General features: G+C 45.9%; 1 protein-coding gene across 1 annotated transcript in view; it reads right to left on the reverse strand.

Moving 5' to 3' along the window:
• LOC119455680 (venom serine carboxypeptidase) overlaps positions 1 to 20,070 on the reverse strand; it is a 42,896-nt gene extending 22,826 nt beyond the window's left edge. Inside the window, exon 1 of the mRNA XM_037717106.2 lies at positions 19,928 to 20,070. Coding sequence (XP_037573034.1) covers positions 19,928 to 20,004 — 77 coding nt within the window. The 5' untranslated portion in view covers positions 20,005 to 20,070. The remainder of the gene's footprint in view (positions 1 to 19,927) is intronic.
• Between the last annotated feature and the right edge of the window lie 1,709 nt (positions 20,071 to 21,779).

The following is a 21,779-nucleotide window of genomic DNA, read 5'->3' on the forward strand; positions in this document are numbered from 1 at the left end:
AATGCAGAACCAATTGTATCTTCGAAGTCACATTTCAGTCGGATGATTTCACAACTGAAAGGCTTTTATGATCAGAGAGACTTCCAACCAGACAGGTATCCATTGTTGATGCAGTGTATCCTTTTGCCTCCCTTTTAGAGAACTCTTTACTGTGATAAATGTACTGTGAAGTGTCTGTTTTGTGCTTGTAGACGCGGCTATGACTGTTTTGGCCATCATGAAAATACCTTAGGCATGTACGTTTATATTCGCAATATATACGATGAAATAAGAACGACAGTGGTTGAATCGGTTAGCGTGGTGGTCTCGCAACGCGGATGTAGGGGGTTCGATTCCGCAGTCCGACCAGCAATTTTTATAGTTCGCGCGGCTTCGGTTTTTTTTTGTACGCCAACACCACCGCGACACCGACACGGGTGAGGCAATACAAGCGTCGCTTGAAAAATTTGGCGGACGCTTAAGCTTCGCCTTTGAGAGAGGAACGCGATAGCATTCAAAGATCACTGGCTGCTTATCACGCTTCCCGGCAGCTGCAGCTTTTTTGTCCAACTTCGCCTCCGCGCGCGGCTGCCGTAAAACCCCTCAGGGGCTTTAGGCTGCCGAGGAGGCGAGTGCCATCTGGATGGTGTTCTTGCAAGGAAGAAACCACGGCGTTACGCTGTATGAATTGTAGAAATACTGGAAAGGGGGTTTGTGTTTGAGTTCCGCGGTAAGAGAATTATGTTTTCCAGCATATCCAAATTACTGTCTGACGCTCTCACGCCTGTAGGTTGTGGTTAAGCCGTACTTTACAATTTTTCTGGTGGATTTTACTTTGATAAATTCAATTTTGTTCACTAACGCCTTGCGCCACACGGAGGGCGTGCGCGACGCCTCCCAACGGCGACGGCACGCCGGCGCTCACGCCGACGCCGACACCAGATTTTCTGCGACTCGGGGCCCTTAACGCTTTCGCGTTAAAAGAAGTGCGTTTGTTAATGCCTAGTTTGTTATCCAAATGCCTAGTTTGTTATCATAGCATTGTTTTTATTGCTGTTATTTTTTACATGTCAATTAATTCACCTAACAAGAATGAGAGTTCCTTGATATTTCAATTTCATTATTTGATATCATGCGTTATCACTTTTTCTTTGTTTTTGTGTGCTTCATTTTATAGCTTGCTCGTGATGCTCATTATTCTAGTCAAGTCATTGCACTATGCATATTAACTGCGTTATTGCTAGACCTGAATTATTTAATCTCTCGTCATGTGAAGCTTTGTTCTCACTTGCACTTTCCTGCTGTACATAGGCCGCCGTCAAAAGTTTAAAAAGTAATGGTTAATATTTATAAGTCTATGTAAATAAATAAAATCGGTACACCTGTAAGAAATTAAGATACAGCCGAACTCAATCGTCGAGAAGGCAATTTCATACATATGTACTACGATTTTTCATTGGGACATTTTCCTGCCGTGTGTTGTAGTTCCTTTTCACTATGACGTTTTCCTGATGTGCGTTGTAGTTCCTTTGACCTTTCGCAATGCCAATTATTATTTTTTTGCTCATCTTACACCTTCCTTGACTAGCTACACCGATCGAAAACCTTGGTCAATATCGTTTAGGAAATTCCCGATAAAGGAGATTAGGATGTCATGACTTGGACTGTCAGTGCATATAAAAAAAGGCTCACTCTCTATCTTTCTCTTATTTGAACTACGGACGGGTTTAATAAAGTCAAACTTGGCATTCAGTAATAAAAATTATCGGTTTAGATTTATTCTTCAGCAGCACTCTTGTACTGAGTAGATGAGTTATCACTCATAACATAATATAACTTATGTGATAAGTTATATTATGATAACATAGTTATAACATAACATAGTTATATAGTTATATATATATATATATAGTCATAACATAGTTATATGATAACTTATGTTATGAGTGATAACTTATGTTATCACTCATAACATAAGTTATCACTCATGTGCACATGATCTTTCAAATTTCTTTTTCTTTGAGCTCGTAATACATTAAATTCAGAGTGGCGCAAGAAGTAGTAATAATACAGATAACTCGAGTTTTTCTTTAAGCTCTGATCATTCAAAATATTCTATAATTATGACAAACCTGCAATTTACGTTTGGCTCGCTATGTTCTTTTTCTTTAATTCGGCAGATTTCTCTCAAGGCATAATAATAAATACATCATAGGAAATTGTGAATCTACCCGCCGTGATGGCTTAGCGGCTATGGAGTGTGGCCACAATCAGATTGTGGCTTTGGCACCCCAGAATTTAATTTTTAAAACTTGAATCTCTGGAATATTGCCTTTGATATTATGCTCAAATGATCTTTAATCCGCCTAATGCAAACAAGCATTTCGTATAATTCAACAATTTTGTGACCATTTCGTAATTCGTGACAAAGCAACATAACCGAACAGGAAATTCTGACGGCTTGAACAGCCGGCCAGAATGTGCCCACATTAGGTAATCGGACTACTATATATACCGGGTGTTCTTTTAAAGCCATATGAATTTTTTTTAATCTCCTGTGGCAGATACCATAATTCTAGTCATTCAGCTAGATTACACAGAGGTGGACATTATTTGCACGAGAAATCGAAATGCATGTTCGAATAATTAACAAAACTAACTAAATAATATTTTAATTACGTACTTAACGGCACATATTGCAATTTACGAATTGCCGCCGGTGAGTTCACCTGGCGTATCCACTTGAAACGAAATTTCAGGCTGACACAAGTTTCAAGATATTCCTTCCCAATGTGGGCTACAAAATACATGTGCGTTCCAGTTACTTTTGTGCTTCAATGCATAAAGCTATGGTTAGTTAAAAAAAGTAAGTGGAACAACAGTGAATCTTTACTGAAAGTTTCACGGCTCACATCTCGATCGAGACCAGTGCAATCCTTAAAGTTTCTTGTGAGTGGATGTGCCTTGCAAACTCATCTGCTACAACTCGTAAGTTGTAATATGCGCTCTAAAGTAGTCAATAAAGCGATAATTAGTTATTGTTGGTAATTAGGCGGTTATGCAGTTCGATTTTTTGTGCGAGTAACGTCCGCCGCTTCGAGTAATCCAGCTCCTGAGCTAAATTTACGCTTCTGCCACAGGCAATCTTTGAAAAAAATTCTGTGTGGTCTTAAAAATATGCCCGATATATTTCCGGTCGTCAGAACATGTAGAGAACACAAGCAGACACCACGCATTCAAACATCCGTGACTAATACTTTTTTCTTTTCATAATTTTGACAAGGTGCTGCCCTTACACGGGACCGTACGTTTTGGTTTGGTCCCCTGCAAGGGCCGCTGCTAAATGGCTCTATATACTATATGCCCCTACTAGATGGCGCTCGCCGCCTAGTAGCGGCACGCGGAAGTACGCAGCGCGCGAAAATTCGCCGATGCGCGCGCGTGGCATCGGGGCACCGAACTCGATTGCTTCTCCATTGGAAATGTTTTTCCCCAATTTCTGGGCTGCCAAGTTGGGGATGCGGCCCTTACACGAGTATATCTGGTATCTCGTCACGCAACCCAGTAATGGCCTTTCGCCCACTGTTACATTTCATATATATTTATGCGGTAACTCATTATTCTGCTTTTTGTCATATTTAGTCATCTTAGAATAGATCAAGGTATATTTTCTTCCTAGGAGTTCGACTTTAATATGAGCAGGTTGTAATAAAGGTAGCATACTAGTCGTGAAGCTTAACCTGTGACTCCGACAACGCTTCCAAGCCATCAGGCGCCACACAACTCAAGAAAGTTCATAACGTGTTTCTGTTTTGTGTCAGTTATTCGGCCATTATTGTATGTCTTAAGCGAGTATCCTGTGTACTACAGAATTGACACCATGACCAACTTATAACAGCGTAGCTGTTAAGGGCTCAGTCTCCGATGGTCGTGTCCGCGTGTAGAAAAAAACTCTCATTGGCTGTATGCTCTATGTGCGAGAGAAAGCGCGCGTCTCTCGCGCGCTTTCACTCGCACATACAGCATACGCCGTGCGTTCGCTCTCCGCCGTGCGCTCGCTCACCGTGAAAGCGCGCGAGGGACGCGAGCTTTCACGGGGAGCGAACGAACGGCGGAGAGCGAACGCGACCTATTCCGTCGCGCGAAAGGCCGTGGGGGGACGGGAGGGGAGGCGACGTTTAGCTGCGGCACGAAATGCGTATATTTCGGCCGGGCGCAAGGAGAACTGGCGACTCAATCACCTACGCGAAAGGAAGAAAGCGGGAAGGAAGCGCGGGAGGTAGTGAGTGCGTCTTTTGCTCTGCGAGCAATTAACTGCACACTTGTACTTTGCGCGGCGACGGGCTGTCTGTCGCGCGCACTGTATCTTGAAAGCGATCTGCAACATGACTCCTACCTTTGTATGCGCTGTGCTTTCGCCGCTCAGTTTCCGTTGAAGCGATAGACCGCATGAACCTTCGCTCGCTGCTGCTGGCGCGCTTGCTCACGCCAGCGTTTTGACAGTGGTTGTGCGCGGTCATCGAGTGTGATCTATTCATGTTTGCGTGTGCGCACTGACACCAGCCTTGTTAATTCAGTTAGTAAGCTATTGTGTTCAAGTTTATACGGCCGTTATAACTACTATCCTTACTCCGTACAGCTTGCTAATAACTTGCTATCGCAATTGATGCTTCGCCTTTCGGGAGAAGCTACGTCTTTTTTGTTTCGCACTTTTAATATTTCAGTCTGAGAAGATTTACCATAACAAGAACTGTCAGCCGTTCCACTGGGGTGGAGATGGAAGACCAGCGAAGCTGTACTATGGTGGAAATTATGTATTTCCAATTATGACTATTAAGATGTGATGGTGTCATTGGTGATTTGAACTAATAAAGAATGATATATATATATATATATATATATATATGATCCGGAGGTTTTCATTTATGTAGTGACCACAGGGACCATGGCCTTATGGTCGCTACGGTACACCGCCATAGGGTGTACGACAAAGGTTGGCACGTTCTTCATAAACACGTCACCAACGCCGCGCGCGTTCGGGGCGAACGCGGGCAAAACGCCGCCGCCGACGACAACAGTTCTGAGCGTCGTTTGTGTGACCGCACACAACCGCTGTGAAAACGCTGGCGTGAGCAAGCGCTCCAGCAGCAGCGGGCGAAGGTTCATGCGGTCGATATCTCTTCAACGAAACTGAGCGGCGAAAGCACAGCGCATACAAAGGTAGGATCCGTGTTGCTGATCGCATTCAAGATACGGTGCGCGCGACCGTCTGGCGCCGTGCAAAGTACAAGTTGCTCTCAGAGCAGAAGCCGCAACCACAGTGCCGCAACCCCTCCCTCCCACGCTGCCTTCCCGCTGTGCTCCTTTGGCTGGGAGATTGAGTCGCCAGTTCGCCGTCGCTCGTGCATTGTTCCTCCGAACGAACAGCACGCGGCCGGGCCATGGCGAGTCGTAAGGGCAACAGATAGCGCTAGCGCGATGTCTACGTGACGGAACGGCTAAAAGCCGTTGACACTGTTAGGGGAGAGGCGGACGAGAGCCCAGAGAGAGTCGGCGGCAGAGGCGGCAGAGGCTGGCAGGGCTGCGCACATGCACCGCAGTGGGAGAGCGAGAACGCACACGCACAGTCTATGGTGCCTCGATGCCCTCCTCGCCAACCGCTCCCCTTCCACTGGGAAGTAGCGTTTACTCTCCGCCGTGCGTTCGCTCCCCGTGAAAACGCGCGTCCGTCGCCAGTGGCGCACCGACGGAGGGGGGTTTCGGGTGTTGTAACCCCCCGCACCCCAACGCGTCCAGCCCCACCAGTCCAACGTGTACCTTCAACGCTCTGTTCACATTGTCACTACAGTTCAGGAGGTGGCTTGAGGTCGAAATTTTGAGTCTAAACACACACTATCACGGTCTTGTATTATTCATTCACTCTTAAATTACTTTGAGTAAAACGCTGAAGAAATAAACATCTTCATCATCCTTGGTAAGATTATTATAATTATTAGGCATTTTATTTATTGTTGGATTTCTCTGGCTAAAGCAAGGTAATTGCATATTATGCAAAGTGCTTGCTCCCCCCCCCCCCCACACACACACAAAAGATTTAACCCCACCCTGGCAGAGATCCTGGGTGTGCTACTGTCCCTCGCCCGTATGCGCTTTCACTCGCACATGCAGCATACGGCCAATGAGAGTTTTTTTTCTACATCCGGACGCGACCATCGAAGAGTGAGCCCTTAGCAGCTTCGATGTAAAAGGAATGCGCTGCAGGGTTTCATGACATTTGTTTATGTGCTGTCATTCTCAAAATTCTGAGGTTGTAGCAGCACCAGCAACGCGCAGAACTGTTGTCGACGGCGGCGGCGTTTTGCCTGCGTTCGCACCGAACGCGCGCGGCATTGGTGACGTGTTTAAGAAGAACGTGCCAACCTTTGCGGTACACCCTATAGCGGTGTACCGTAGCGACCATATACGGCCATGGTACCTGTGGTCACTAAATAAATGAAAATCACCGGATCATATAAATTACATTTCTCATTCTTTAATACTTCAAATAACCAATTACACCATCACATCTTAATAGTCATAAGTGGAAATACATAATTCCCACCACAGTACAGCTTCGCTCGTCTTGCATCTCCACCACAGTGGAAGGGCTGACAGTTTTAGGGGCGAAGCTCCTTAGGGTGTGGGTCCGTCCCTCCTCTGTAGTATGTAGTAGTAGTAGTAGTAGTCGTCGTCGTAGCTAGGTAGCCACGTCTACTTTTATGAGAAAAAATTGCCGCGTATCTGCGTGCTTCGCTGCAAATGTCGTCGAAAGACGATAGTCTTCTGCCGGCCGTACTACATGAGTGCTGGTCTCATCCGCGGCCACCCGTGATGCTGTTCTAGTACCATTTCCGTCCTGGCATGATAAATGCAATGGAGGTTTGAACAGATTTCATTTTACCGCATTATTTCATCAAGCGGCCATTTATGTTTTGCCCTGCCTCAGACAGCGCTTCCTTTATGTTGAATCAGCCGCATCTGGCTGGCATTGATAAAATTGAGGAGGCGCTGCGTGAGACATGGACGCCATCTGGCAATACATCGGGAAACATGAGCTTGTGCAGAGGGTTTCCTTCCTCCATGGCAGAGGGCGCTCGTCGGCGCGCAGTCGGGGAACGTCGTTCGTCGGCGCGCATAGCATGGCATTTTCAGCGCAGCTTAAGAAGCTAGGGTCTTTAGAGTTACGTATCTATGTATTTTCTATTAAAGGAACACACCTCCTAATACTTACCTAGTGATGTTGCGCCTCAGATATGCGTAATATTTACTTTGTGATAGATAACGTTCACAAGTATGAACAGCCGTACCAGTTTAAGTAGTGTGGGCGGTAAGCAAGTGGTCCAACTTTGGCCGGGTGGCTGAATCGGGTGACAGACAGACAAACAGACAGACATACAGACAGACAGAGCAAATTTTCAGCGTTTAAGTTCCCCAAGAAAGACTATCGTCTTTAAAAAAGAATCTGAAAGTTGTATCCGTAGCGGAATCGAACCAGGGACCCCTCGCTTCCGAACGCGCGGCGCTAACCACTACGCCACGAAGCGCACATGGACACACGCACCACGATGGCAATAAATACCCAACATTAACGAAAGACTGCGCGTTTCTAACGCGTTTGTGCTAGCGCGTTACGGCCCGTGTAAGAAGCTGGTGTAAGACGCTGTGGCCTCTCCCCCTTACTAGAGAGTACTGCACGTTTATAACGCGTTTGTGCTAGCGTCCCCTTAAGAGGGAGATGGTGCAATTATAATGAAGGGCGCTGTTATAAAATAGGAATGACGTCACATATGGCGCGTGTCATTGGTGTAAGTCAATCGTTCGATTTAGTGCGGCGAGACTGCGCGAATTACACGGAAGATTCACGGTTTACCGATGATTCCCTCCGGAGCTTCGCCCACTCATCATCATTCACCCCGTGGATATGCGGTGTTTTTTTTCTCTAGAAAAACTAGCCATAGAAGGTTTTACCACATCGCACACTGTCAACGAATGTTTGGGAGTAATCACACCTAACAACCTCGAATAAAACGTGGAGACCAAGATTTCCCATTGCCTATCCGTTGTGTTTTTCACGGTTTTTCACCAAACGAAAAAGGCAGTTTTGTTTTCACCCGTGTCGGTAACTCATGCTCAGCTGCTATACATTGCTCGGAAATACAAGTTGGCGATAAAATAACATTCAATGGTGCCAGTGTACCTAGCCCTAGAAGAGCTTGTGGACTAGTCGGTAGTTGGTGCTCAATGTACATTGCCATGCGCATTCGCTGCAACTTTCGTTTTCTTTGCTTCAGCCGAAAGCGGTGGAGCGCCGAGTCGACGCGTAATGATGATGATGGTCTTCAATCACAGTGGGTCTATCACCAAACCGTACTTGTCGTCTTCCTGACAATGACGTCAATGACTTCCTCCCTTGTCATCATCTACATGAGCGGAAACCAGGGCAGCGATAATATTAGCCAAAACACAAAGAAAATAAAAAAATGTCACAGTTTCGCCCTAAGGGCGAAGCAATGAATGCGATAGCAACACAGCAATGTCATACGATGTAATTAAGGTGAGCGGCTTTGGTAGCAATGTGAATTGTAGTAAACATGAGCTGATTAAGTAAGCAGGTGTGCTGCGCCGTAAGTAGACCGACATGAAGAGAGACTCGATGACCACGAGAAGGCGCTTGTGAAACGGTGGTGTTGATGAGAAGCGCTTACCGTGGGCAGCGCGTGCGAAGGGACACACCTGTAGTGCTGCACTGCCGATCTGGGCAGCATTGCATGTGTAGCGTGCGTTGGAAAATGTGGCCCGACTATTACTAACTGAATGAACAAGCGTGGTATGAGCGCGCACAAACAAACATGAATAGATCACACTGAATTACTGCAGCCAACGACTGTCAAAACGCTGGCAGCGAACGCATACGCCGCGCAGCGGGCGAAGGTACGTGCGGTCTATCGCTTCAACGGAAACTGAGCGGCGAATGCACGGCGCATAAAGGTCAGAGCCGTGTGGAGATAAGAGACGGTGCGGTCGAACGAACGACGAGCGCGGTTGTTGGCAGAGTAGAAGTGCCCCCGCTCCCTCCGGCGCTGGCTTCCCGCTTCCTTGCTTGCGCGTGGGAGAGATAAGAGACTGTGCGGACGAGCGACGAGCGCGGTTGTTGGCAGAGAAGTGCCCCCCCCCCCCCCTCCTGCTCCCTCCGGCGCTGGCTTTCCGCTTCCTTGCTTGCGCGTGGGAGATTGAGTGCGTTCGCTCTCCGTGACAGCGCGCGTCCCCGCACGCTTCCGCTGGGGCATACGGCGCGCGGCGAAGATTTTATCTATACGGAACCTCACGGCGACGGCGACGACGACGGCGACGGCAGAAATCCGGTTGAAGTGTCCATATAATTGCTATCGCAATGAAAGCAGCGAACGCTGCTTTTTTCAATATCAGGTGCCGCAAAATAGAGGACAATATAGGCAAACTTTGTACAAGCACTCGCCAAACGTTTACTTTTGAAGTCCATTATATGTACCTGTGGCACTCGAAACATGTTGGCTTATCTCGTCTTAGTGTCCGCACAGCGGATAGTGTACACATACAATGATATCGTGAGATATTTTCGAAAAACACTCAATGCACTTTTTCTATAATATAACCGTTATTTTTATTATTTTTTTTTATTTGAAAACACATACACATGAAAGGGCAAACGAGGAGCGAGGCCGGCAAATGCCACCGGAAGGGGCTCAACGCTCGCCTATAATCGCTAGCAAAGGATGCACATTTGCAGCAAGTGGGTCTAGGGAAATGAACTAGCCCCCTAACTTCTGATTGATTGATTGATTGATTGATTGATTGATTGATTGATTGATTGATTGATTGATTGATTGATTGATTGATTGATTGATTGATTGATTGATTGAGTGAGTGAGTGAGTGAGTGAGTTAGTGAGTTAGTGAGTGAGTGAGTGAGTGAGTGAGTGGGCGAGTGAGTGAGTGAGTGGGCGAGTGAGTGAGTGAGTGAGTGAGTGAGTGAGTGAGTGAGTGAGTGAGTGAGTGAGTGAGTGAGTGAGTGAGTGAGTGAGTGAGTGAGTGAGTGAGTGAGTGAGTGAGTGAGTGAGTGAGTGTACGATCAAAAAAGTTACCCTGGAGTATTGAAGGAAGAGTGGGGTTGAAGATTGAAGCCTGGCAAGGGAACAAGAATTCAGGATCACCAGTCAACCTCTAGAGTATGTAAAGGAGTACGTTTATCTAGGTCAATTACTCACAGTGGGCCCTGATCATGAGAAAAAAATTTACAGAAGATTAGAATTGGGTTGGGGTGCATACGGCAGGCATAACCAAATCCTTACTGGGAGCTTACCACTGTCGTTGAAAAGAAAAGTGTGCAATCATTGCATTCTACCGGTGCTAACATATGGGGTAGAAACATTGAGGTTAACAAAGAAGCTCGAGAACAAGTTAAGGACCGCCCAAAGAGCAATGGAATGAAAACTGTTAGGCCTAACGTTAATAGACAGGAAGAGAGCGGTGTGGATCAGAGAGAAAACGGGGATAGCCGGTATTCTAGTTGACATTAAGAGGAAAAAATGGAGCTGGGCAGGCCATGTAATGCGTAGGATGGATAACCGGTGGACCATTAGAGTTACAGAATGGATAACAAGACAAGGGAAGCGCAGTCGAGGACGGCAGAAAACTAGGTGGGGTGATGAAGTTAGGAAATATGCAGGCGCAAGTTGGAATCAGCTAGAGCACGACAGGGTAATTGTAGATCGCAGGGAGAGGCCTTCATCCTGCAGTGGACATAAATATAGGCTGACGATGATGATGATTAAAAAACGCCGCAGTAAACTTTGACGACTTGGTGCGACTGAATCATCCATAAACTGGCATCCAGGATGCCAGTTTATGCCGCATCACTGGGCCACTGCGTGGCCAATGCGGCCACTGCGGCCAGGTGTGGAACGGGCGACTTCGCGCTCGACAGCAGAGTGTCATGGCTGCTGAGCCACCAGAGGCAGTAACAATCGATCATATTCTGTTTTCGCTTATGGGTCATGCATCCGATACCCTCCCGAGTTTATTGGAGTTGGTTGTTCACAAATTTAGACTGATTCCGCCAACGAAATATGCCTGCGAAAATTGCTGCAAACGCGTTTTGTCTTTAGTGTCCCTCGGTCTCTCTTGGTACTCTAGTTTTTGTGCCTCCAGTAATAAATCTCAGATAACTATTATTATCGATGAATGATAACCAAAAATAGAGATCGGCACGAATAAAGGCATTAAGATGAAGCAATCTGCTTACCTAATGGAGCCATGCACCCGAAGTCCGAACAAAGGCACCACGTCAACGAGAAAAAGAAACACCACGGCCATCAGTATGTCGGCAGACTTTCGGGGCATGTCGTCATGCCAAGCGTCGGTCACGACCCATCTAGCCACGGGGGTGTTGCGAGCTGTTACTTTCAGGAAGGGACCATCTCGTTGCAGCTTTAACGTCGACCGAGATGCAAGTTTAGTCGCAAAGGCCGGTGACGCAGCTCGCCTTAGCTCACACACGCGCGCCTTTGTAGTCGCCGCCCTTTGCTGTCGCTTTCTTTTCACGTCGTTGCTATAACTCTGCTCGTGTGAGTACTGGTCGACCATTGAAAGAGGTCCACTTCAGGAAGAATTAATAGCGGTGTACTGCACGGCAGCCCTCAACGTTAGGTGACATTCTAACAAGAGCAGGTTAGCAGCGCGAGCAGTAATCTTCGTCAAGTTGGCTTGGAAAGCACGGGGATAGACTGAGCAAGAAAACCATCGTTGGAGAAGAGACAGCTGCGCACTCTGCCAACTGCACATACGGAGAAGACGACACCTAGCGGAAGCCGTCACTGTCTATAAAGGAGTCGTCTCTCGCAGGACCGTGAGCTGTTAGCATCAGGTTTCCATCCAGATGAGGCAAGCCGCTGTGAAAGACATTCTTCGGTTCAGATACCATTGTCGATCCGTCGGCATGACTCCGACACATTTCTTTCTGCTGCTCCTGTGCACAGTTCGGCCGGTTGAGACTTCGCCTCACTATTGGCAGCATACAAGGTGTTATTCAATGATTTGTACAACTGCGAGGCTAAATTCAACCTTCCAACTCTGCTAAAGGTACTTCGCAGCGCGAGTCTTTGTAAGACAGTTTACCCTCCGCCCGTTTGTTATATCCTCCTCAGACCCGAAGAAAGCTCCCGAACATATTCGCTATTGAAGTCGGTTCTTATTACCGACTCGTACGTTACGAACGTCGACCCCCAACCTCACCCAACACCCCTTTCTTTTAATGCTCTGCTTAAACGCAGAAGGCAGCATTTGCATGTACGTTGAAAATATAACTCTTTGTGTTTCCTGTCGTAAAAACTGATTTTCTTTGATCAAACTCCGTCATGAAGATGTAGATCATTTGGCATAGGTTGGCATGTTCACGATGCATTGCATATTTTCTTGTCATCTCGCGGTACCTGGAAGTCACTTTACTGGTGCTTTTCGTCGTCTGCGACGACCCAACAGCATAGATCGAATTAACCTCAATGTTCAGGAAAGTTGACGCCAAGAATGTTCACTAGTTCTGCGTTCATCCAGTTTTGTATACGGGATAAATATTTTACGTAATCGCGTACGAGTTAATATTGGAAGCGGTTAAAGGAAATGTGCATAATAATGTTAAAGAGGTCGCACGGAGCCAAGCTGCACCAGGTTTCCGTTGAGATTTATTTCAGAAGATCGCATGAAATATTAAGCGGTTTACATATACTCTTTATACAGTTAATTTTAGTTTCCACTACAGGAGCTCACAATAATGTACACCAACGCGACGCTTTGACCTCCGCAGATCTATACGCAAGACTTTTTTTTTTTCATACGTGGTATTTATTGCAGCAAGTTAAAGTTGTATCAGAGTCCTTCAATGCTCCCTCCTAGTTTTTTTTCCTTCCTCCTTGATGTAGGCTCCCTAGCTCTCTTTCCTGGTCACGAAACTCCGCCCGCAGTTTCATACAGGGATAGAATCTGCCGCTAGGGTCGCCGCTGTCAGCGTGGGGGCATTCGCGTCAGCGCGCGGCTGAAAATGCTGTATCGGCAGCATTCTTTATTCTATGGTACTGGTAGGATGCAATTGTTTATCTTGCATCAAACCGCTCATGTTATACTATATCACTCATATTTCGCCTAACATACAATGTGGTTCTTGCATCTGCGTGTGAAGGAGTTACTTTTGCTTATCTCTGAAAGATATCAAGACTACGATGGAGCCAGTCGTGCCAACACAGCAATATTGCATGTACGTATTGTTGCAGCGCAGTTCCTTATCTTATAGGGGCTTTACCTTATCTGAGGCCGGGGAGCACGAGATTATTTATTAGATGCGAACCAGCTTATGGTCGGGGCTATGTCACTCCCTCCCTCCGCCGTGCGGCGTCCACACTCCTACTGCGCATGCGCATCCCCCTCCCCTCCTCTCCTCCCTCCGCTTTTCACAAATGCCTCACCTTCTGGGACGGGTCCCACCACCACCTCCGCTCGAATTCATGCTTCATATTGACAGCGCGTGTTGCTAGGATGGACTACGCTTGGACGGCGTGATGCAACAAATTGCTTAATGAAGACTCTACAAAATGAACGTTTTGGTCACATATCCTGCGAGGTAGTTCAGTATGCACTCTTTGGAAGACAGCACTTAATTGAAACGAAGCCGTGTTTCATGTCACTAATCCAAACAAAACTTTTACTAACTTGGGAAAACTACCGGACCAGCACATGAAAGCAGACTACTGTAAAAAATAATGCAAGCTTTATTGAAGTACAATTTAAAAATAGAAAAATGAACACGGTTGACATATTAATGAATCAAAAGAAGGAATGCATTTTATTACAATTATGTATCGCATAGAGAAAACAGCAGTGAAAAGAAAACTGCAGCTTGTTTGTATGGCGGTATGGCTGAAGCTGTTAAGAAGAAATTCAGCACATCACTTTCTTGCCCCGACCGTCTGGGCATGTTGCGCGCTTACTTGCCCGTGCAAGTTTGTTCTCCCTCGTAAAGAAGTGCAGACGGCACCTGAGGAAAAAATGCACCACTTCTGCCGTGGTGCTTACATAATGGGAGCCACAACCTACAGCAGCTGCTGAAGTCAGGTTGTCCAGCAGTACTCTCTCCACAATGTTCATGTACACGTCCGCACAAGCCACTCTATTAACTGTGAGTTCTTCAGCGTAGCTCTCCACAATCTTCAGGAGACTGAGCAGTCGGCATGACGGCACCTGAAGGAAACCTCTTGACTTGGCAAGTATTAAGTCGCTTGCTTGCCTAGACGAGCCCTTCAGAGTTTCGACGCAGCTAAGGCAGCTCATAGTCAGGAACTTTTTCGTTACATATCCTACCAACTAGTCCAGGATGCATTCTTTGGGAGAAAGCACTTGGCTGGAAGCAGAGGCACCCTGAATGCTGTCTGGTGGCTCCAATAAAACGGCGTCCAAGAGGACTGCCAGGGCATCAACCAGAAACAAATTTCACATTGTCGTGCTTCAGTATTTTTTCCAGAGCACCAGAGCATGTATACACTGCAGGCGTGCATGGTTAACACGTTAAAAGTCTGAGCGAATTGGTTGTTTATGACTGATATACTGAAAGCAATATACTGGACAAACGAGAACACATGGAAAGCCAAGTGTTTGCCGCCTCCTTGTTCTCTTTTGTCCCGAAATGGTAAAAGAAGATGGTGTTCTACCTGACTATTAGAAGGCTTTTCCTTCTCGAAGAGGCCCTGAAGCTTCAGGAGAAGTTGAGGCCCATCGCCATCAACAGAAGCACGTTTGGGTGGTCGCACCAACTTATTTACAGACAGCATACAGTAGATGAATAGGAAGTGTTGTACGGTAGGCTGCCCTCCATCGCCAGCAACGTGCCTCACTGTCCCAAAGAATCACTGCAAAATTAAACCAATTCATGGTAAACACCTTACTTAGCATGAAATGTAAATACGTTTACCTCCAAGGGATCTTGTCCAAAGTTTCCTACGAGCACGTAGCGAAAACCAGAGCTTAGGAGGCTTTCGACCAGTGCTACTGTGCTGCGCAGCCTTATCCTAAGCGCCGGACACATTGGTTTGCTCAGAAAACACACTCGCCTCTGTACAGGCAACGACTCGATGTACCTTTGCCAATCGTCCAGCCAAGCTATATTCTCCTTCAGTGTCTTAAATTCAATATTTGCAGCATAATCAAAAAGACTGCTATTATTACAGCAATAATATCAGTTACTTACAGTGATGTGTTCGGCCTCATTGTATTTTACATGCTCTGGCCTGCGAGAATTAAGGCTATCAAACAGCTTGTTCATGCGTCGTCTGAAGTCTGACGCTGCTGTTGAGCGATGTAAGTTCTTGCATGCCTCTTGCTTGCTATAGAACTTCATGGCTGCAGCAGTGCTTTCCCTAAACAACTGTAAAATGCACAGAATAATTTTTAGGCTACAATGCTTCTCTGGTTTCAGTGACAAAAACAAACAAAGGTTGTGGGAATGTGTTTTATTTACGACATTACCATTAGCTGAGATGATTTCTTACCTGGACAGCAAGCCGCACACTCATTTTTTGAAATGCATTAGGGAAAATGTGCGATTTGGTCGGCTTCGGCACTGCGCGAAGCCCAGCCTGCTCCTCTTCATACTCTAGTAGGGCAGAATAGTGGCAGTGAAAGACCTCTGGGCTTTGGGGCAGCTGCAACAAAAACAAAAAGAAATTTCATAAGAAAAAACAAGTAATCTACAGCACAAGTAGTTCAGGGGCGCAGTACTTTAATGCTTACCAGAAACTTCCCAACCTTCAGTAAATTGTTCCGAATCCACTTGAATACATGTGGAGGGTCTATCACTACGTAAACAAATCTTGACGGATCACACGGGTGTTGAAACGTGTTCTTAGTTGGTTATGTCGCCGCTGATACCTGAAGATGAAAATGCTTGTTAGCCCAATTATTTCATTATACAACACAAAATTGCAAGTATAATACTTATATATTTACCCAGTGACCTCAGAGCTGATTGATTTGACGTAGAATTGTCACATGTGATGGCATCCACAACGACTTCAGCATTCGAGAGGTGCACAACGCACTGATGCAGCAAGTTTGCCACTATTGAGCCTGGTGCAGCACCAGATGCACAGATACTGCCCACTGTCTGGGACCAGCCACCTAGAAAGGGCCGGAACAAAAACACGAGCACATGGTCGCCATCCTTTTCACGGTCAGCTGGTCTCGTGTGCTCAGAAAAATCCACCTTCCCCAAAAGGGACATGTCAGATTCTCTGACGTGAACACCCTTCCGCACACTCATTTCGGCAAACATGAGTACACCTGCAAAAAAATGTTTTGTTTAGTTACGCTGCATATTCGAGAAAATAACAATTGTAAGTTGATTCCATATGGTGTCTAACCTCGGCGTTCCCTTTCAGGAACTCCTTGCACTTTTTCTCGCAAGACAGCAAATAAGCTTCCATCAAAGCCAAAATCGGCCTCGAGGCTTTTCAGGTAGCCATACAGAGTGCGAGGGTTGGGAAGGGGAAGAAAGCCGTTTTCTTGTAGGAAAGTGTAAACAGCTGTTGACTTTACCTTAAGAAGTGAGCAATCATACAGCCACTCCTTTTTGTACCTAGGGAAGAAACAGAGCATGCGTTTTGCATTCATAAGCATGCTGATAAATGTGCAAGTACAATGCAATTCACGTGAAATGACTAGCTTGGCTACGAAATATATAGTGGATGTGGAACAACGTGCTCCATCACTCATGCACCCACACCGGGCTTTAAAAATATAAGCATAAAATAAACAGCAAAAAGGATTACTGACTGCATCTAGCCTAAAAAATGCCACGATGCAAGTACTAATCAGTAGTTTTTCACTCCCCATCATTGTAGATGTGCATGCACAGTACAGATATAGTGAGGCAACTAATGATATTAGGGACCAAATAAATGCACCTGCCATGGCAAGCTGCATGCACCTACCACACGATACGCCATAGAAACCAACAACCAAAGTAATTGAATTACATTCAAAGCTGTGCTAACATCACAAGCAACAACTAAAGGGTTTGCCTCTCCTATAGTCGAATACTACTGAGCATCCTACACCATAGAAGAGTTACTGATTTCTTTTACGTTTATCAGAATGCTGGCATGCATGCAAACACAATGCAAAAAGAAAATGCAATGTCTACATAAATGCAAAGCAATTACCACAATTCATATTAACTTATGCGTGATGACATGCAAGTGATACCTAATTACAACTTGCTTTAAATAAGCATGAACATTCTTTAGAGAGGTGAGACCGCAAAGTATTGCAAGAAGACGGGGAATATTGCTTGAAAGGAATATGCCCATTCCAGATAGTATTCCGAGCTGACTAGGCAAATGCACTAGACTACTATTTTTTTTTCTTTTTTGTGAGCTTTAGCCACATATGAGTCAATCATAAGTATTCAAGGACGCAGAACACAACTCGTTGAGTAATACAGCATTTGCCCACGTCTCAATAGCTTACCTCACAGCTGTTGCAGACTTCGCGTTTGCTTTCATCAGGCACTGATCAAATATCAGCTTTTCGCGAGCAGATAGCTTCAGAATTTCCTGATCCAACCTTTTTTGTCTGCTTGCTAACGTGGTCATCTTCGCGAGCTTCATCTGGCACCGGCGGAGTCGCTGAGTCGCGCTCCGAAGCTGGCCCTTCACTGCCTGCAACTCCGAAAAGGAGCAGACGACCTCTTCTGTTTGGCAGGCTGTGTCCACTGTCGCATCTGCGGAACAATGCAAAACTCAATTTAAGTACACGAGTAGCGTGGCTATGCAAAGCTGTTTGACTTGCCTTTATTGCCAGCCACGGTTGTATCGGATGTTTCCGTCCTTGAGCAGGGTAGAATTTCATCTCCTGTAGCGTCGGGCGACGACAAACGACGCCTTTTTGGTGCTGGCTTAATCCTCGTTGACACCGGGATCGCGGCTTCGGCTTGCTCAAATACACCGGCAGCCCTTCGAACAGCCTAGGAACGGCGCCGGGCCGCAACTTGGCCTTCTCGCGTTGCAACTACACTGCGTCTCCTTTCACTACGAACTCGTCGCTTCGAACAACGTCCGTGGCGTCAAAATGTTTTTCGCACATTCGGACGTGTTGAGAGTCAATTGTAAATCCGCCAGCTTCCTGTCGCGGTATTGCACGTTTCCACTTCTCTCGCTCATCGGCGTCACTTGGGAAACAAAAAAAAAAAAACGAGACCTTTTCGCTCGTACCTGTGTAACCGGAGCGACAACCCGGTACACAGCAAGTTTTAGGCATCGTCACTAACGTGTACCGCCCCTGTGTCCTCGTACACGATGCTCAAAGCCGTCAGATCTACAAATTATGCGAAATGAGGAAAACTGACCTTGGGCGCCCAGCAACCAATAAAAAAAGTCTTTTTTTTTTCATAAAGTGGGGCAACGACAGGCAACGAATCAATAGAGGGTTCCAGTTTTGTTTAAACTTTATCTGCCTCTGCATGTTCTTTTTACCATTAAACTGTATTTCCGAGGGAAAAAAAAAACACGGACTCAGCATTGCGGTGTGACATGCATGTCTTCCGTAAAATTTGTCAACCAATCAGGAAAGACATATTACAGGGCACGCCCTTCGTCGGGCACAATAAAATCTGAAACAATATGTGATTTCATGTAACGTTTCCATGTGCGACTTGACCAGAGAAAGCAGAGTGGTAAAAAGGGAGTTGTATACAACATGTGCATTAAATATTTGTATAGCCGTTTTCTCGATACCCTGCAAAGATATTCAGTGGAAGGACAAACCAAAAGAAAGTATACAGTGAAACAAACTTCCTACACAAAACTCCACAAAGACGGACGTTCCTAAAATCGCGATGAAACCAGTAGGCTGGACGGAGCATTGATTAAATTAACCTGTATGAATGATCCGAATATTTAATGAGAACTGTCACGGAAAAAGAAGAAACGACGAGCTATCTGCAGCACGAAAGAGATGCGCTAAACCAAGTCAGCCAGCACATACAGGCCTAAAGAAGTTATCTTCCTTCGTAGGTTCCAAGCTAGAGGACAACACAAAAGTAGCGAACATTATGTGTAAATGCTGAATATAACTCGAGGGTAAACGTTGAGTATAAAATGAAGCCTTGATTATTATTATTATTATTATTATTATTATTATTATTATTATTATTATTATTATTATTATTATTATTATTATTATTATTATTATTATTATTATTATTTAGATTCTTGTGCGGTTGTGTCACATGCCCACTGTGGGAGATTTGCCAAGAACTGGGCAGCTCTATATAAATAAAAAATATACGAAAGAAAAAAATTACACCAAAGCTGAGTTTGGTGCGTGATGAAGAACCCCAGGTGGTCAAAACAGATCCAGAGTCCTCCACTATGGTGTCCCTCGTAAGCCACCGTGCAGTTAGGGACGCTAAAACCCACAATGAAATGTGAATTATGGCTGGCCTAGTGATAGAAAGGGATCGGTAGTGATCCTTGTGGAAAGTGACGGTGCGAGCGTCAACCGGCTGCTCTGGGTCAGCTTTTCAGCAAAGCGATCGAAGTTGAATGCCGACCTTTTCTTCTCTGTTTTGCCACAGAAACAAGAAGCTACAACGTTTAACACCGGGAAGGCTGCGACATCAGTTAGAGTCTGAGTATGCCCTTTCTGGAGACGTATTCTGCGACGATCACTTTCGGCGATAGCATCGCCTCGGCGACTGTATCGCCGTGAGGCGTTGGTTGAGCGAAATCGGATGAACTGATTGGCTGGTTGAGCCCTACGTCACGCGAAGGCGATAGTATCGCCGAGGAGACCGTCGCAGAATACGTCCCCTGGTTCACCCTATAACTTACCCGTCATCCGCATGGATTCCAGATGTGAGCAGTAGGCCCACGCAGGAAATGAGAAAGCAAAGGATCCTCATGGCCATCGCAGCAAAGTGCCTGGCTGTGAAAGAAATCGTGGAATGACGGGCTATAACGGTCGCACAGCAGCTCAGTCACGTGGGCAGTGCTATAAGAGAATGGGAATTGCGACAGCTTGTTTTTGTCGGAAGGACGTCGCTGCGTGCGCACTGATAGCACCGCTAAGAGAAGGAACAACGCTGTTATCTCTTCGTAGATATACACTCACGCAATCACGTTTTTGTTCATATATATCATATTATACCGAAGGGTGGTCACGCTGGTAAAGGCCTGTTTATAGTCCGACGTTATCGGCGTGCGGGCGAGCGTCGCTCGCGGCCAGTTACGCCATAGAGTTTCTCACTATCTTACCTAGATGGAAAACTGGCGCTACTGCGCTGTGGTATCCATGGAAATACCGGTATATTGTGACTTCGGATTGGCATCGTTCTCGGAGAGCCAAGAAAGCCTTGAAGACGCGCCTGGCTAGCACCGTTACGTCTGTCACAATGATTCATTTCGTGCTAGAACAGCTCGTAAAAAACTGCTTTAGCTTTATTATTACACAAAAGCATGTTTTGTTTAATTTTGAGGACTTTTTTTTCGTGGAGCAGTTTGTTTTAGAGAAACGAGATGGCGCTCACGGCGGCGCGCCATACCTCTCCTCAGAGACCGCGCACGAATACGAAACCATTACCGCTTCTACCTTGCTTCTGTGCGATCAGCTGTCGGAAATGCAACTGAGTTTTCGCTAACTCACTGTGCTTAAATCATGCTAGATTGAATCATGTAGATTGAAGACGTGTACAGTAGTTGGCTGCAAAAATAGTGACTGGCATGTTAAGGAATAGAATGAATCTGTGTGGTCAAGTTCGCGGACCGCTGCTGCAACTATCCGAACGTGTTACCGGCACTTCATGATGTACGGCACTTCGTGATGTACGGATTTCCTCGAGGATACAAAAATTTGCTCATCCACCAGCCTTGTATCGCTAACCTTCAAAGAAAAGGCTTCATCGCCAGAACGTCGGCAAGAGTGAGTACCACTCGTTAAACAATGACAAAGGGAGTAGCGCCGCTTCCTGTCATATAGTAAGTTTCGCGCACGTTATCTATACACATCTGTCCCAAATGGCAGGAAGACTTACGCCCACTCTATCGCCGACGTATCAAGAATAAGTGAATGGGCGCACACTTGAATATATGCGCACTGTATACGCACAATAAATGACGGACTACACCTATGGCGCACGAATGGTCGAAGCTGAATGTTTCGTGACGGTCCACAAGAGTAAGCGAGTTACTAGCTGTAATATATATTTGCTACAAGGTATTACAATGTACAAAACAGCTACGTTTCAAGCCTTGTGTGCAGCAAGAACAAATCTACCGGAACTCAGCACACCCGCGAACGATTAGGCAGAAAATAATCAGATAGTGGCCGCACCGAGGAACTTCATTGAGTCATAAACTGACAAGCCACTGCTTCAAAATATTTGCCGAATAAAGAACAAAGAGCAAAACACACTAACCCTGACTGAATTCATAATCGGAAAGCTTGGATAGCTTGGAATACATATTTAGCCCCGCTTTTAGAATAAGCACCATATACGCTGCTTGCGCCGTTTGGACATAGCTTAATCAGCTCCGAAATCGCTTTTGCATGTTCTCTGAAGCTATGATCAACGCTTCGTGTCGTCCACCTAGTCACCGTCTACGATATCTCCGAAAACAGAGGTTTTCTAAGCCGCGCCGGCGTCATACACTTCCACTGTAAACAAGGAGGCAACGGAGGCAGTTG

The sequence above is a fragment of the Dermacentor silvarum genome, chromosome 6, assembly GCF_013339745.2.
Source record: "Dermacentor silvarum isolate Dsil-2018 chromosome 6, BIME_Dsil_1.4, whole genome shotgun sequence".
In the NCBI taxonomy this organism is placed as follows: Eukaryota; Metazoa; Arthropoda; class Arachnida; order Ixodida; family Ixodidae; genus Dermacentor; species Dermacentor silvarum.